The sequence below is a fragment of the Paroedura picta genome, chromosome 7, assembly GCF_049243985.1.
Source record: "Paroedura picta isolate Pp20150507F chromosome 7, Ppicta_v3.0, whole genome shotgun sequence".
NCBI classification, from domain to species: domain Eukaryota; kingdom Metazoa; phylum Chordata; class Lepidosauria; order Squamata; family Gekkonidae; genus Paroedura; species Paroedura picta.
Window position 1 is genome coordinate 104,963,732 of NC_135375.1, and position 16,799 is coordinate 104,980,530.

The 16,799-nt window shown below is 47.5% G+C and overlaps 1 protein-coding gene across 1 annotated transcript in view; it reads right to left on the reverse strand.

The window, feature by feature from the left end:
* Positions 1-16,799, reverse strand: part of TBX15 (T-box transcription factor 15) — a 125,215-nt gene that overhangs the window by 58,629 nt on the left and 49,787 nt on the right. Inside the window, exon 2 of the mRNA XM_077345896.1 lies at positions 8,188-8,401. Coding sequence (XP_077202011.1) covers positions 8,188-8,401 — 214 coding nt within the window. The remainder of the gene's footprint in view (positions 1-8,187; positions 8,402-16,799) is intronic.

Genomic DNA, 16,799 nt, shown 5'->3' on the forward strand with positions numbered 1-16,799 from the left:
GGCTAGTATATAAGCCCGTTAGACTAGTATATTATTCTTTGGCATTGTGGTCCTTCACGGCTACCCATTTGACTCCAACTTTCAAATGTCTGGAGGGCATGGCCTCATTTCCATGACGATGGCTTGTTAAACCCGCCTACTCAAAAATAAAAACTGAAACGGTCCAGGAAGTTGCTCTTTACAGCCCTCCTAATTGGAGAGGGAGAGCCGGAGAGCAGCATGAAAGACGTCTCCAGGTTTGGAGCCCTGATGAGGAATCCAGAGGCTAGGAGCCAGGGTGCAGTGACAGCATTCAGGGCCACGCAAGACGGTTGGGGAGGATGAGATGAGGTCAAGCTCACCCAAGGCCCAGGGGACAGCCTCTTGTGCTCAAGCTCTGCTGGAATGAGCAGGAACCCGGCAAGGGAAGGGGATTTGTGCCCCATGTTAACATTTCGGCAGAAGGACCCATTTCGGTGTGCTGCTCTGCCACTGAGATCCGCTCCAATGGAATCCAGGATTCACTGTTTCCTAGAATCCTAGAATCACTGTTGGAAGGGGCCCTAAGAGGCCATGGAGCCCAGGCCCCTGCTCAAAGCAGAACCAGCCTAAAGCAGCATCTCACAATGTTTTGACCACTGAGAAACCCCTGAAGCACCCCAGAAGTGATGTCAGCAGGCCACACCTCCCGGCCACACTCCCAAAGTCACATGTCACCAGAAGTGACATCATCTACACCAGCCTTTCTCAACTTTTTTTTTTTTTACCACTGAGAAATCCCTGAAACATTCTTCAGGCTTCAAGAAATCCCATAAGTGGCATGATTGGGGGAAGTATAGCTGTGTACATGGCCACCCCTCTCCCCATCCCCACCCCCAGGTCCATCACTGGCCATTTGGGGAGGGGGGGTAACAGCTCAATATTACCATATGTCATATCACCTAATAAATGTTTAATGAATAAATAAACAAATAAGCAAATAAATAAATAAATTTTAAAAAGATGAATCTTAAATACTTTGGCCACCTCCTGAGAAGGAAGGACTCCCTGGAGAAGAGCCTAATGCTGGGAGCGATTGAGGGCAAAAGAAGAAGGGGACGACAGAGAATGAGGTGGCTGGATGGAACCTGGCCTAAAGCATCCAGGACCTACTCTGAGTGTGAAACATTTTTTCCCTTATATCTAGCCATTACCGTTCTATATGTCGCTTAAAGCCATTCCTGGGAGAGGCTGAGAGAGCCCTGATATCACTGCTCGGTCAGAACAACCCTATCAGGACTGTGACTGGCCCAAGGTCACCCAGCTGGCTGCATGCGGAGGAGCGAAGAATCAAACCGGGCTCACCAGATTAGAAGCTGCCACTCTTAACCACTACGCCAAGGTAGTGTCATCAAGCTGGAAAAATAGTTAAGAGTGATTTAAGAACCAGCTTTTTTTCAAACCGACACTCATGTTACTTTACTCCAAAACATAAAACCATTTATAAAAGTACATGAGAACTCGCAAATGCATCTTATACCCTCACCCTGAATAGTCATTTGGCAACCGCCTTCACTGCATTTCACAGCCCACTAAAACCAACAGCCAAAAAGATGGGGAGGGAATGCATAATTGCCCATAAAATACAGACACACAAAAAGCATGTACATATATTACAGCTCAGTCCTGGATTCCAGTCCTTGTCCCCTCAAGCCAATTTTACATGAAACACTTCTCGGCTTGGATTTTGTGCCTTACTCTGTCATCGCTACCCCAGAACAACTTCTTCCAAGCATTCTCCAGCTGTTCCTGAATGCTCTCGGTCTCACACTGTGTTGACAAGGCAACAGGTCCCTCAAATCCATCCTACATGCTTGGCTTGAAAGCTGAGGAGCTTCCAAAGGGCTGTGGATGCAGGGAAGCAACCAGATGCAAGAAGGCAGTTTTGCTGAGAACAACCAGCTGTTTCCAGGCCTGGGATCATCAATTCCTATCCCCCAGGAGATGCGTGAAGACTGTGGTACAGATTTCCAAAGGGGGACCATGGAGTCGGCTAGAAGCAGATGCAAAGGCTGGAAAAATGAGTGTGAAATCTGGACCGTAAGTGAAGAAACAGAAAACTTGTGTGTTGACTGGTCATGGTTTACGCGTGAGGACCACGTGACCTTCACACAGTCCAAAGTCATAGCGGCTGTGCGCTCTGCAGCTGGGTATGTTCAATGCGATGGCCTTGTTCCAAAATATCGGTGCTCAGTGTGCCCGAATTCCTCACAGCACAGATCGGAAACATGGAAATCTGCGTCCAGCTCCAGTGGTGCCCTGCTACTTGAGGGCTACCACGAGCAATGTCAGATAGAAATCTGAATCTCATGCCCCGTCTCAAAAGATGCATCTGCTCCACAGGACAGGACCAAAAGAAGCATTGTGATGCCAGGTCGGCTGAGAGTCCCTGCAAGTCCCCTGGGGGGCAAAGGGGCTTTCTATATAACCCTTTCCCGGAGGGAAGGCAGCATGGTATAGTCCAAATCTCATCCAATCTTGGAAGCCAAGAAGGGTCAGCCCTGGTTAATATTTGGGAGACCATCAAAGCAACACAGAGGCAGGCGATGGCAAACCACCTCCACTTGGTCTGTTCAGCCTGGAGAGGAGACGACTGAGAGGGGATCTGATAACCATCTTCAAGTATTTAAAAGGCTGCCATATAGAGGATGGAGCAGAGTTGTTCTCTCTTGCCCCGGAGGGACGGACCAGAACAAATGGGATGAAATTAATTCAAAAGAAATTCCATCTAAACATTTGGAAGAAGTTCCTGACAGTTAGAGTGGTTTCTTGGTGGAACAGGCTTCCTCGGGAGATGGTGGGTTCGCCATCTTTGGAAATTTTTAAGCAGAGGCTGGAGAGCCATCTGACAGAGAGGCTGATTCTGTGAAGGCTCAAGGGGGTGGAAGGTTACAGTAGATGAGCGATAGGGTTGTGAGTGTCCTGCATAGTGCAGGTGGTTGGACTAGATGGTCCAGGAGGTCCCTTCCAACTCCATTATTCTATGATTTTCAGTTGCCTAGAAAACCTTTCGCAGGGTTGTGGGTTGTAACTTGAAGGCACGTGTATCCGTAAATTCTCTTCCTTCAAGAGGCAGGCAGACACTAGGGTGGGAGAGGAGGAACTCCGGAATTACTAACAAAACAAAAAGCCTTTCTAGGAATCTCTCTGTGTTGGTTGAATTTCAAATGCTCCTTCTGCCATGTTACTTTCATGGTGACCTGGGGTTTTTACTAACAGTTTCAGTACTGATTTTTAAAAAGTGAAAACAAAGGAATGGGGGAAAGAGCATAAAAGGGGAAAGAGGGAATATAAAGACACAAAGAACAGACATATTGGTCTCATTACAGTAAATTTCGAGTTTCTAACCTTCCATACCTGGTTCGTGGCTTATTCTTTCAGATTTAACCTTTGTGTCTGAACAGCTGTATAATTACTGCATCAAGGATTGTTCTTAATCTCTAAAACCACAAGTCATCCAATCATTTTGGGCTTTATGCAGCAAGAAGTCTAAAAGGGGTTTCCAATTAGTCATGAAAGGAGTTGTTGGTTTTTCTCTAATCCAAAATGTAAGTTGAGTAATTTCTGAAAGTTCCATCATTTTCATCAGCCAGTCTTCTAAAGCAAGAATATTTGTAGCTTTCCAGTTCTAAGCATACAGTAGTTGCGCCGCTGTTATCATATATAGAATTCCATGGTTTCATTTGACGATTAGCCATTAAAATCTTTTGTATACATGCATGTATTTGTATCCCATTTCCTTTCTTATTGTTTTAGTGCAAGGCCACCAGATATGGTAGAATGTTCCTAACAATTGTTCACATTTCCAGCATTTGTTAGGAACATTTTTATGGGTCGGTCACTCTCTCAATCCGTTATTATTCTTTACTTGCCTCAAGAAGGGGAGAGGCTCAGAGTGGTAGAGCACTAGCTTTGCATTATAAGTTTCTGGGTTCAATCCCCACTGTCTCTGGTTAAAGGATTATGATTATTAATAATAATAATTGTTATTATTAATTGTTATTACAATTTCTAACCCACCCTTCCAAATAGCTCAGGGTGGGGAGCAACATTCATCAAACATCATATCAATATCTTAAAACATTATTAATCTAAAAATGATTGCCTCCAAGTAACATTTATCCCAGATGGGGGGTTATCTTAGGATCAGGAGCCAATCTTTCTTCCTCCCCAGCAGGAAGGCCAGCCATTTGTCAGTGGTTGTTATTTAAGGCCCCAACCTCAGGCCAGGTGGAATTGTTCCATCTTGCATCCCACCAGGCTGGAGCCAGGGTCAAAATGTTGGCAAAGTCCTCTCTCTCCACAGACTCCTGGAGACCCACCATCAAGCAAGACCAAGCAACGCTGAGTTAGATGGACTCAAGGTCTTAACTCAATACAGGACACCTTCATATTTGATAAAACCAATCCAATGAATGATCTTTTTCTCCGACATACGTCGTTTTTTCAAAGCTAGAGACGTCAGCTTAAAAAATGGCACACCTACAATTTGTTTTTTCTTTAAATATTTCCACCCCGCCTTTCCCCACTGACCCCCAGCACAAGCCATCTGTTCTTTTGCCTGTCCCTGTGATTTTTCCAGGCAAAGAAGAAACCCCACAGTTCTTTCCCAGGCATCATTTTGGCTAGTCTTCTGCCAGCATGGATGCCCGTTTGCTTCCTCTTATCCCATCCGACGTATTCGCCAGAAGGGAAAGAGTTGTCAAGGGAATGTGTGAACCTTTGCACAGCCAGGTGGAGAGGAGAAAAATGGGCTGAATGACCCTTTCAGTGCACCTTAAACCCCTGGATGCTCTTACAGCCCAGTTGGTTGGTGTACTCTTCTTGAATCATTTCTCTGTCCAAGGTGCTGATTACTTGGAACAAATGACAGTAACTGGAATTCAAATGGAAAACAAGCCGGAATATGCAACTAGTTCAACAAACAGGTAAAGGTAGTGGGGCCTTTTGGTCATTCTTCAAAACCCCAAAGGCATTTGCCATCATTTTTCTTTTTAATTTTTAGTTTATTATACCCTGTAGTTGCTGAACCCTGAAAGTCTTGAAAGAAGCCCTATTCCTCATAGGAACATCAGCTGAGATGGCATAGGGGAGGAGATGTCCTACTAATCTGTAGTACAGGGGTGGCCAAACTGTGGCGCTCCAGATGTCCAAGGACTACAATTCTTATGAGCCCCTGCCATCAGCAGGGGCTCATGGGAATTTTAGTCCATGGACATGGACATCTGGAGAACCACAGTCCGGCCACCCTGCACAAGGTCAGAATTCTCATTCACACAGAATTTAGAGTTCCCCTACATTCACGCAAACATACACACTCACACACAAACACGCTCCCTCAGCTCTTTTCTAATTTTGTTGTAGTCCTATTATCACATTTTAAGGTACCATTTTCCAAGATGGGAAAATGGAAGAGATAGATATATGGCCCAGACAGGTCATTTGTAACATTTGTAACAATTTGACCCCAATTTATTCCTCCACGACACCAAAAATGGAAAGCGCCTCCCATTGAGTAGGGAATGGAACAGGTAATTCTGGTATCACAGATATATTATTCGATTTTGTCTGAATTCATCCTCTCATTTAGACTAAGGTCAGTGTCAGCTTTGGTAACACTAGCAGGAATGTTTGTAATGTTGCTGTCCCAGGAACTCAGATAAGTAACATAAAGGTAAAGGTAAAGGTATCCCCTGTGCAACCACCGGGTCATGTCTGACCCTTGGGGTGACGCCTGCTAGCGTTTTCATGGCAGACTCAATACAGGGTGGCCTTGCCAGTGCCTTCCCCAGTCATTACCGTTTAGCCCCCAGCAAGCTGGGTACTCATTTTACCGACCTCGGAAGGATGGAAGGCTGAGTCAACCTTGAGCCGGCTGCTGGGATCGAACTCCCAGCCTCATGGGCAGAGCTTTCAGACTGCATTACTGCTGCCCTACCACTCTGCGCCAAACCAACAGATGCCTAAAATAATCTTTTCAATTTGCTTGGCAAAAGAAGCTCCCGCCAGCTTTTTCTAGCTTGCCAATTTTTCTGGCAAGGCAATTATGCTGGCGGGTTTTGAACAGCACCCATTGGCTGACGACTGTTCCTTCTCTCTGCTGGGATAGGCAAGGCCTGTAATGTCCATGGTTTCACAGCATAAGCATAATGGGGGTCATCGGAAGGGATATGCCTTTAGCATATTTAGATTAGGAACTTCCTGATATTTTTCAAATAATCTCCTCCCGATTGACTTAGCAAGAGACTTCCTGCTCCTTTGAGCACCCTTCCCGCCTGCTTTCCCTCAAGAAAGTTAGTCAGTTAGACAGTTGGGACTATCTTTCTCCTCTCTTGTGGACAAATTTGTTTCTCCTTTATTTTAGAAGCAGTCGGTGCTTTGCACCTTGACATGGTTAAACTCCATCAACACACTCCCTCCCTCCCTCCCTCAAACCAATTTGCAATGTTTTACGGATTATTATTTTTACGGGAGGGGGATGTGCCACATGTTTTTAACCACATTAACTGCTCAGGAAAGGTGGGTGGATCCATGAACGCTGGCATCCAGTCAGAACTGCGCACAGCTGGCTGCCAGCCTATCAGCTCATTGCACACCCAGCTTCTCAATCAGTGGGCACCCTGGCCAGCCATTGCTGTGGCAAAGCTCACAGACATAGGGTCCCCCCCCCCTTAGCCCATGCATCCATAACGCAGGGAGTACAGTTCCTGGTGGCATGTAGCAACTTCTTCTCTGCGATGAGCATCCCTAGAGAGCCAGTTTGGTGTAGTGGTAAGGAGTGTGGACTTCTAATCTGGTGAGCTGGGCTTGATTCTGTGTTCCTCCTCCACATGCAGCCAGCTGGATGACCTTGGGCTCGCCATAGCACTGAGAAAACTGCTCTGAGCAAGCAGTGATATCAGGGCTCTCTCAGCCTCACCCACCCCACAGGGTGTCTGTTGTAGGGAGAGGAAAGGGAAGGTTACTGGAAGCCACTTTGAGACTCCTTCGGGTAGAGAAAAGCGGCATCTAAGAACCAACTCTTCTTCTTCTTCAATAATATCAGGGCTCTCTCAGCCTCACCCACCTTACAGGGTGTCTGTTGTGGGGAGAGGAAAGGGAAGGCGATTGTAAGCCGCTTTGAGGCTCCTTCGGGTAGAGAAAAGCAGCATCTAAGAACCAAATCTTCTTCTATATCCTTGGAAGGCTGAATGCTGAATCGAATTAAGGAGGAAACAAAAATAGTGTGAGATTCAGATCTGGTTTCCTTCCCAGCGGTGAGCCAATCGAGGTCCGTCAGAAGAAAGACAGAAAGGAGTCCGTCATTCCAATGGCTCAGAAGAGCCGTCTTGCCTCCCCCAAACTCAGTTGTGCATTTTCAGTAAAGTCCTGGTTCTTGAGTAAGTCTCCAGATGGCCCAAATGTGTGTGTGTGTGTGTGTGTGTGAGGGGGGGGTGTTGAAAACTATGTTGGCACCTCACAGCTAATTATTGGGAAACGTCTTAAAATCGCTGCTATAAGCACGAGGTACCAAAGCACATGAAAATGCGAAGAGACAACCCTAGGAATTTCCCTCCACCCCAAAAAAAACCCATCACTTTGAAATAAAAACAAATCAAGCAGTGCCCAGATGTCAGCAGCTGCTCGGGTACAGCTGCAATGAGGGCTCAGTGATGAAATTTAGAAAGTTTAATGCAGATGGAGGCAGTTTGTATTTCCAATGGGTGTCCCCATATAAAACACTCTCCCAGGAATCCCACGACTTCAAGGCCAGCAAACTTTACAGAGGCCGACTGAAATCTCCCCACCCGAGTTCGGATGTTTGGCGCCTGAAAGCGCACCAATGTCCCCCAGCTTGGTGGAGGGGATAAGAGTGACTGCCTCTAATCAGAAGAGCTGGGTTTGATTTCCCCACTCAGCCCGCAGCTAGTCAGAGTCCTGATAGAGCTGTTCTCACAGAGCAGTTCTGACAGAGCTCTCTCTCTCTCTCTGCCCCACCTCCCTCACAGGGTGTCTGTTGTGGGGAGAGGAATGGAAGGGGATCCTCAGCCACTAGGAGACTCCTGCAGGCAATGAAAAGCAGGGTATGAAGACCAGCTCTTGTGCTTCTTCAAAGACCCTTCTCTTCCATGGACCCAAGAACCCGGGGAAAGCCGTGATGCCCCCACTGAGAGACGGCAGCCACCTTACCTGCCTGCTTTGGTGATTATCATTTCCGTGCCAATGTCATGGAACCTTTTCCAGAGATCTGCACATTGCAGCTCCACCTGGATCTCCTCCATGGATGAGGTAGGAGGCGGCGGAGGCAGGGAGCCGCCGGTCGGGAGGTCAGGGTGCGAACCAAACGAGCAAGACGTCCTCTCGGCCAGCCCCTTGGTGTCTGACCCCGGGCTCTGCTCCGAATCTGAAAGAAACGAGAACAAACGGCACGTCAGACTCTGTTTATGCTGCAGGTTCCCCAAAGGAGAAACGATGAAAGTGGGGCGGCGGGGAAGAAAATTCAGACCGACGCCCTTGCCCCTCTTTCGGTCGACGGACATTTTTCTTTGGATTAAGAATCTGCTTTCTGGTTTTCTCTTTCGAGTGGGACATCTGGTATTCCAGTCAAGATTTAAAGCTGCTGAATACAAGGGCCCACGATATGAAATATAAATAGCCGTAAACGCCATTGAACATTCAGTTGAAGGGGGTGGGGGGAAGAGACAGGGAGAAATTCCGTTTAAACCCTCTTTGCGCTGCAAGATTTGTGAGGCTCAGTGAGCGATGACGACATTATATCTGATGATATGTCACACCACAAGCGTCACTTGGGCAAAATTGGATATTTGGGGGCAAAGGATTTCTCCTTGCTAGTGCATTTGCCCTGCAGAAGAATGAATGTTGACTTCTGGTCTAGCGTTCTGGCAACGTTTTCTTTCCAAGGGCATGCCTATTTATTCCTGTAGCATAATTTTTGGAACAATGATGTTTCTGAAGAAAATAACCACGTCGCTTTACAGCTCTGGGGATCGCTGCCGAAGCAGAGAGGATGACGTTCAACATATGGAAAGGATTATTGAGCAAGTAACCATTATTGCATGAGACACCTAGACTCTGGGGCGGGGGAGGAATTAGGATATGAAGGGAAAGGCCCTCTAATGAAACAAACCAACTTAGAATGCTGGGCGTGAAGTTCAGCTAAATAGCGAGCGTTTACTTTGGGCTGGGAAATCCTTAACACAGAAACATTCTCACAAGGAACTACTACAGCAGTAGATTTTTGGAAAACAAGACCATTCTCTTGATAGGGGGGAGATCTGCAAGAACTTGTCCCCCGAGGGATATTCCAGCCTTCCCTCCCCAATTGTTCTGCTCCCCCTACCCCAAAAAAGCCCAATTGTATGCTTCTAGCTTAAATTCGGTAAGTAAGAGATATAAGGAAAAATCTGGGGAAATATTCAAGCAGACGGGAAACATAGTTTACATCATAAAATCAGAGTCCAGTAGCACCTTTAAGACCAACAAAGATTTATTCAAGGCGTGAGCTTTCGAGGGCAAGCACTCTTCCTCAGACTGTGAACTGACCATCATGACAGTGGGAATATATAAGCAAAAGTTAATCCTGTTACATTAGTAAACTGTGTCACAGCACCCAAATACAGCCATATGATCATTCTTTGCTAAACCAGCCAATCAGACCCCACAAATTCAGTTGTAGTTCACAAAAACATATGAGAAATAAAACTGTCAATGCCAGTGATCAATGGCTTCCACCCCACCATTAATGCTGTAAATCAGTAGTACATTAGTAATCCTACAATAGGTTAACTGCAAACCTTATTATCTGGCACACTAGTGCAACAAGAAAGCACCAAACCCTACATCCTAGGTGGAAATATGTCCCATCTGACAACTTTATGGTCATTCAGAATCTTACTGCGACATCCTAAGACTCTGGAGCCAGGGCCTAGTCTGCACACAATAGATAATGCACTTTCAATGCACTTTAGAAGTAGATTTTCCTGTTCCGCACAGGAAGGTCCAGCTGCCAAAGCACATTGAAAGTGCATTATCCTATGTGTGCAGAATGGGCCTAGGTCATCACCACTCCTAGTATAGCCCGAGTAAAACTGTATCCTACACTCTCTCCTTGGTACAGTTGCCAGGCAATTGGCTAGCAACCAGTGGGAGAGGGAACAGCGAAGGTGGGAGTGAATTGATAGCCCAGGGCCTGGTCTGGGCACTTTGGAATCGTTTACCTAGTCTGCAGCACCCGTTGGTCTGAAGCAGCACCACAGAAGGCCGAGACAGAACTAGAACTCCCATATCACCCTCTGCTGACTGTTCCTCCAACCCCACCCAGTTGAATGCAGAGGAAACATTATGGAGCAACAGGGATCTTCCACTGGCCCTACAGTCAAATTTCACCATGGATATTAAGGTTGGGAAAATAAGAGAAAGGATTATTCATCTGTAACTCTTCACACATAATCTGTAACTAATCTGTAACCGAGAGCCAGCACAGTGTAGCGGTAAAAAGCGGCAGCTTCTCATCTTGAGGACTTGGCTGGATCCCCCACTCCTCCACGTGCAGCCAGCTGGGTAACCTTAGGCCAGTCACAGTTCTCTTACACCTGTTCTCATAGAGCTCTCTCAGCCCCACCTACCTCACAAGGTGCCTGTGGTGGGGAGAAGAAGCGAAAAGGTATTTGTATGCCACTTTGGGACTCCTTCAGGTAGTGAAAAGCGGGGTATAAAAAAACCCAGCCCTTCTCTCTTTCCTGTTCACGTGAGCTTAGGGGCTCATGGGAATTGTAGTCCATGGACACCTGGAGAGCCACATTTTGGCCACTCCTTCCATAGATAAAAATTTAGGGCCACCAATTGACTTACGGTGACCTTGTATAGAGATCTCTAGGCAAGAGAGGAGCAGAAGTGATTTGCCATTGACTTTTTCTGCATGGTCTTCCTAGGTGGTCTCCCATGCAGGCACTAATCAGGGCCAACTTTATTTAGCTTTCCAAGCTCTGGCTGGTCAGGGCTACCCAGGCTGCTCTCGAGACAATGCATTTTCCCTCCTTGCAATTTCCATTCCAACTGTCGTCCATTAGCGATGCCGGGAAAAAAAGCACAGTTTCCTTTCTGCGTGCAAAATCCCTGTTCCACCACCTGGCACAGTCTCAGGAGGGTGGCGATGATGGCCCTCGGCTCTGGGCAAGATATTCCTAACCGTGGTTGGAATGGAATCCTCCCCCGTGGATTTCTTTGGTCAGGCTTCACACTAATCAAATGCCTCAGGACACACTGATGTGGAGCTTCCCAGCTGTCATCCTTCATCATGTTTCGATCTCCGGTACCTGGGGTTATTTTTCACCTGACAAAGTGATGTCCAATCTGGCCCTCCTAACCAAGGAGTTCGACACCTCGGGTCTAGCTTCCAGCCTGCTCTTCCTCACCAGGTGCCGTCAAGGGATTCTCGGCGCTCCCTTTAGTGGGGTCACGACACCTGACCTCGCAGGCTGGCATCTCTGCAAAGAAAAGCTGAAGTTTGGTTGCATCTTGCAGCTCCACGTTCTCCCGCCTGTGATTCCCGCTCCGATCCATATTCGCCAGCTGAGCGAGACACGCCAGGGAAATTCTTGCTATAAAGACTGCAGGCACGAGCCGCTGAAAGACACATCTGCTCTGTTCTCCAAAGCATGGCTTTGGAGGGTTAAAAAAAAATTAAAGACTATGAGATTTCAATGGAACTGATAATCAGGCTTTGGAGCACGCTGTGAGCGATTTACTGCTGCCAAAACCATATCAATCCAATCCCCTGGGAGAGCCTTCCTTCTCTAAACCAGGCATGGTTTAAAAAAATAAAAAAAAACAAGGCAAAGGGGGCCAGCTGCCATTCCCAGCCCCCACCCCTCAGCTCAAAAGGAAATTTTTGCAGCTGGAATAGCTTCATTAGAAGCTATCCTTAAAGAGTCCAAGCCAGAAGATAGGGAGGGGGTAGATGAAAACACAGCAGGTTGGGAATTATTTCGGATCTCTGTCTCTCCGGAGCAGGACGCTTGGGGAGCGGTGTAGCGTCCGCCTGCAATTGCCTGCGAAGTTTGGCTGCTAGGACGGCAAAAAACCTGCCCCAATGGTGCCATTTGGAGAAGATAGAAGAAGAGCTGATTTTGTTGAAAAGAGAGAAGAGCTGGTTTTCTTTTCACATCCTGAAGGAGTCTCAAAGCAGCTTACAGTCGCTTTACTTTCTTTTCCTCACAACAGACACTCTGTGAGGCAGGTGGGACTGAAGGAGCTCTAAGAGAACTGCTCTGCTAGAACAGCTCTGTGACTAGTCCAAGGTCACCCAGCTCCCTGCATGTGGAGGAATGGGGAATCAAATCCAGTTCTCCAGATTACTGTCTACCACTATTTAACCACTATACTATACTAGTTTTTCTCACAGACACCATTTTCTCAATTTTTGTGTGAGTGTATGTGCGTGCACATGCTCTGGCACGCTGTGGCACGCTGTGGCTGTGGTGTGCCACAAGAGTGATTTTGGAGAACTTTAAAAAAAATCAGTAATTATAATAGCATTCTAGTGCTGTAACGTTTGATCATGTTTTGGCGCTATAACGGTACAGCTGTCTATGTCCGCTTATATTTTCATGCCAAATTTTAATTGCAGCTTTATCATTGGCGTGGTGCCACTACAGCTGTCACAACCATAGCCTGAGGGTCCCTGGGGAACATGTGTGGAAGGGAAATATTGGGGGAGAGATGGAGGGACGTGTGCAGAAATAGCAATGAAAGCAACACAGAGAATCCCTGTGTGGAAACAGCTTATATTATACTGTGGTTTTTTCCTAAAACATTTTGAGCCCCCAGTGAGGAAATAAGTGGGATAGAAAAGAAACAATTGTATAGCTATATTTGTATTTACAACGCTAGCCAGTTTCCGTATCCTTAGAGACCCTTCTACTCTGGTCTGCAAGAAAATTAACGTTCCTTCCTCAAGGATGGCCAGTCTCTTGTAATCCAGTTTGTCACCGTTAATCTCAGAAGCTTTCTGCAGGCAGAACCCTGGAAACCAACCAACAATAGCGCTTCTAGTCCAGTTTACAGAGATCGGTAGAATCCTCAAACGTTGCGATGGGCTCTGATGTAATCTCCGGGTTTTGAACTGGAAAAGATCGCATGGCGATGCTAGCTTTCCCCACCCACCCCCATCCATCTGCTCAAGGTCCCAGCCCAAAAGAGGTAGAGTTGGCCTCAACCAGGGACAAAACCTTTTCAGCCCTAGTCCTGGCCTGGTGAAACAAGCTCCCAGAAGAAATCAGGGCCGTGCAGGACCTAAATCAGTTCTGCCAGGCCTGTAAAATGGAGCTATTTCACCAGACTTAACAGCCGAGGCCAAAAATAGCACCCGTCATAGCAGGAAGGCCACACTGCAGGGGAAGGAGAGATTTTAGTGGGGGGTTCGAATTATAGTAAACTGAAAGGGGCTTTAATGTTTCAATATTTTAATCTTTTCATGATTAACATTGTTACCCACCCTAAGCATTAGAAGGCCAGGATATAAATATTATATTATTGTTTGTTTGTTTGTTTATTAGTTTGTTTACTTATCATTGCATTTCTATACCTCCATGTCCACAAACTGGTTTGCAGTGATTCACAAACAAAACCGTATCAATTAAAAATATTTAAGACAGAACAGTAAAACAATATAAAATATAAATGCAAATACAAGATGGCGGTATATTAATAACTTTAAAAATTGCTCCCCATATTCCAGGCATCTGTCTTAAGATATATATGTATATGTACTGGCTGGGAGATGGAAAGAGGCCCCCAGCACAGTCTACCACCCCAGTAGGAGCCGGGGGGGGACCATATCTAATACCCCAGGGTTCCCACCTCGCCTCAACCAGATATTATTATTATTACCCTGCCGCTGTCAAATTGGTCAGAGGTAAGAAGATGACTACAGTGGTGAGAGATTGCCCACTAGTAACAGGCAAACCGCAACCCCGGTTAGTTGGCTGGGCGTAGTGTTAACCGGGGGTGGCTGCCTCGGTACTGCAAGGCAGTTTTCCCCAAACTTTTTATCACCGGGGTCTGGTAAAAGCTTGACAATTTTACTGAGGCCCAGGGAGGGGGTAGTCTTTTGCCGAGGGACATTGTTGCCGCCTGAGCCCCTGCTCCACTTGCTTGCCCCCCAGTGCCCCTGACTTCCTGCTGCCCACTAGGGGGCGCTGCCAGCAGCAGCTGCACAGTGCCATGCTGAGGGGGAGCCCCAGCCATGGCGGCTGCTGGAGAGCACCAAAGGTGAGACAGCAGCACAGTGGCAGGGCAGCCCCTAAGGCAGCAGCCGGGGAGGAGGACGAGGAGGAGCCGCGGACCGGTACCGACTGATCCACGGACCGGTACCAGTCCCCGGACCAGGGGTTAGAGACCACTGCTGTAAGAGACAGGACTGAAAATAAAACGGTCGGTATCATAGTACCCTCATATAGATCAATGGTGCAGCCGGATTGGTAATCCAGTGTAAAGTTTGAGTCATTCTGTCTTAGAAATGATGCCATGCAACCATCAAGGGGAGACACTAAAAAGATCAAGAGGGTTCCTCTGAACGACCAAATATGGATGAGGGGTTTTTCAGGTGAGAAAAAAAATTACCAAGGGGGAACAACACAGAAAGATAATGACTAAGGGCGAACAACACAGGTAAGGAAAAAAATTGCTCAGCTTAGAGAAAAAATTACTAAGGGTGAACACCACAGAAGTCTCAAGTGATGCAAAGTGGGGTACAGAAAGAACTGTTTCTGACTCTCCCAAAATACCTAAGGAGGTAGGGAGCTCCCCCTAACTGGTGGTCTTTAAGCAGCAGCTGGACAGATCCTCATCCTGGATGCTTGAGGCTGATCCTGCATTGAACAGGGGGTGGGACTAGGTGGCCTGTCTGGCCCCTTCTCACTTTAGGACTCTATAAGCTTTGCCTAGCATTGTTCAAGAGGCAGAGGCGGCTTCCTACCTGCACACATAGACAATCAGGACCGGTCCAGCCTTTCTCAACTTTTTTAACCCTTGAGAACACACCTGAAATATTCTTCAGGCTTCCAGAAACCCCAGAAGAGGCTCAGAATACGGTTAGGAAGCAAAGCTGTGGACATGCCTGCCCAGGGCCCCTCCCCTTCCCATTCCATCCAAGCCCATCACTGGCTATTTTGGGAGGGCGGGCCAGATCTGCATGATCGTATATGGTCATATCACCCGATAAATGTTTAACAAATGTAAAAAATATTTTTTTTAATTAATGAACTCCCAGCTGTTCAGGAAACCCTTCCAGGGCTGTCAAAAACTTTCCCCCCTTTTTCTCTATCAGCCCTTCCAGGGCTGTCAAGAAACCCCAGGGTTTCATGGCACCCCGGCTGAGGAAGCCTGGATCAGAGAGAGACCAAGAAAACTGCAAAACGACAGGCAGGGTCCCGAGACAGGGAAGGCCTCTGTACTTTTATTCAATCACAGATCTTTTGGGGGAGGGGATGGCCCACCATGGAACGAGCTGCTTTACGAGCTTGCTTTATCTTTTCTGAAACAGATCCTGCTGCTCTCGCTTGGACCTCCCTCCCTCTCCCTCTCCTCCTCCTCCTCCTCCTCCAGCGGCCCAGATGGAAAGATCAGGCGAAACCCAGCAGGGTATCCTCCTGCCTCTGCTGTCGACTCCTCCGCATCTTGCAGCGTTTATGGGCTTGACGTGACTTTTCCAGCCTCAGCCGACATGGGCAAACGTGCCACATTCCGCCCCCCCATCCCGCCCACCCCCCCCCTTTCCCTTTCATCCAAACCATACAACCAGAAGGTTCTGCTTTCAATATCCTAATGCATTTTTGCAACGGCTTCGCAGAGGGGGAGGGGGGAAATGGGGGGGGCAGGAGCGAAAGAATCAATACCCAAGGAAGTCACACCGACCCACTGGGAAACGCAGCCCTCTCCTATTAAATTACGAACTTCAGACTCCGCTGCTCAGAGGCGATTTCCTCTCCGAAAGCCCTTTTCGAACCTGCAAAATTGCCCAGGAGTTTGCGCTGCTTTCAAAGACGTTTCCCATCCCCTTCTCGTTCTCTCCCATGCCTGGCTCCAGCTTCAAGAGACCTCAAAATAGCCTTCCAAGGAGTGCCCCCCCCTCTTCACATGGGCAAGCTGAGATCTTGGAGGTGGGGGAGCACAAAAAACAAGCAACGGGGTCCCCTTGTCTGTGGGACAGAGACTTTCCTAGCCCTGACAAGAAAGAGAGATAGAGACAATCCTTCAGCAAAGATCCCACAGCCCTAAAAGAAAAAAAAAACCCCACTTCCTTTGCTCTGTTATCAAGAGAACCTTGCAGGCCTTGTAGAAGTACAGACAAAATGGGGCCATTCCTAAGCACCCAAACCTGTCCAATGGAAACAACAAATCTTCCAGGCTGATCCATAAGGTTGTCATGTCGGTCCAGGGGATGTTCTTGACTGCATGGCCTAAGCCTCTAAGCCAGTCCAGTAGCCTCCTGATCCATCCCCTGCTTGAGCTACTTGCTCCTTCATGTGGCCCTGATCCTGAAACTTACAGGGTCTCTTGTGTGCCCTCAGCTAGTCAGATACCACTGGTACGGAGCCAAACATAGCTGGGGGTTACCTCCAGTGTGGCGTAGTGGTTAGGAGTGGCAGCTTCTAATCTAGCCAGCTGGGTTTGATTCCCTGCTCCACCACATGTTCTGACCAAGCAGTTTGGTGTGGTGGTTAGGAGCGTGGACTTCTAATCTGGCATGCTGGGTTCGATTCTGCACTCCCCCACATGCA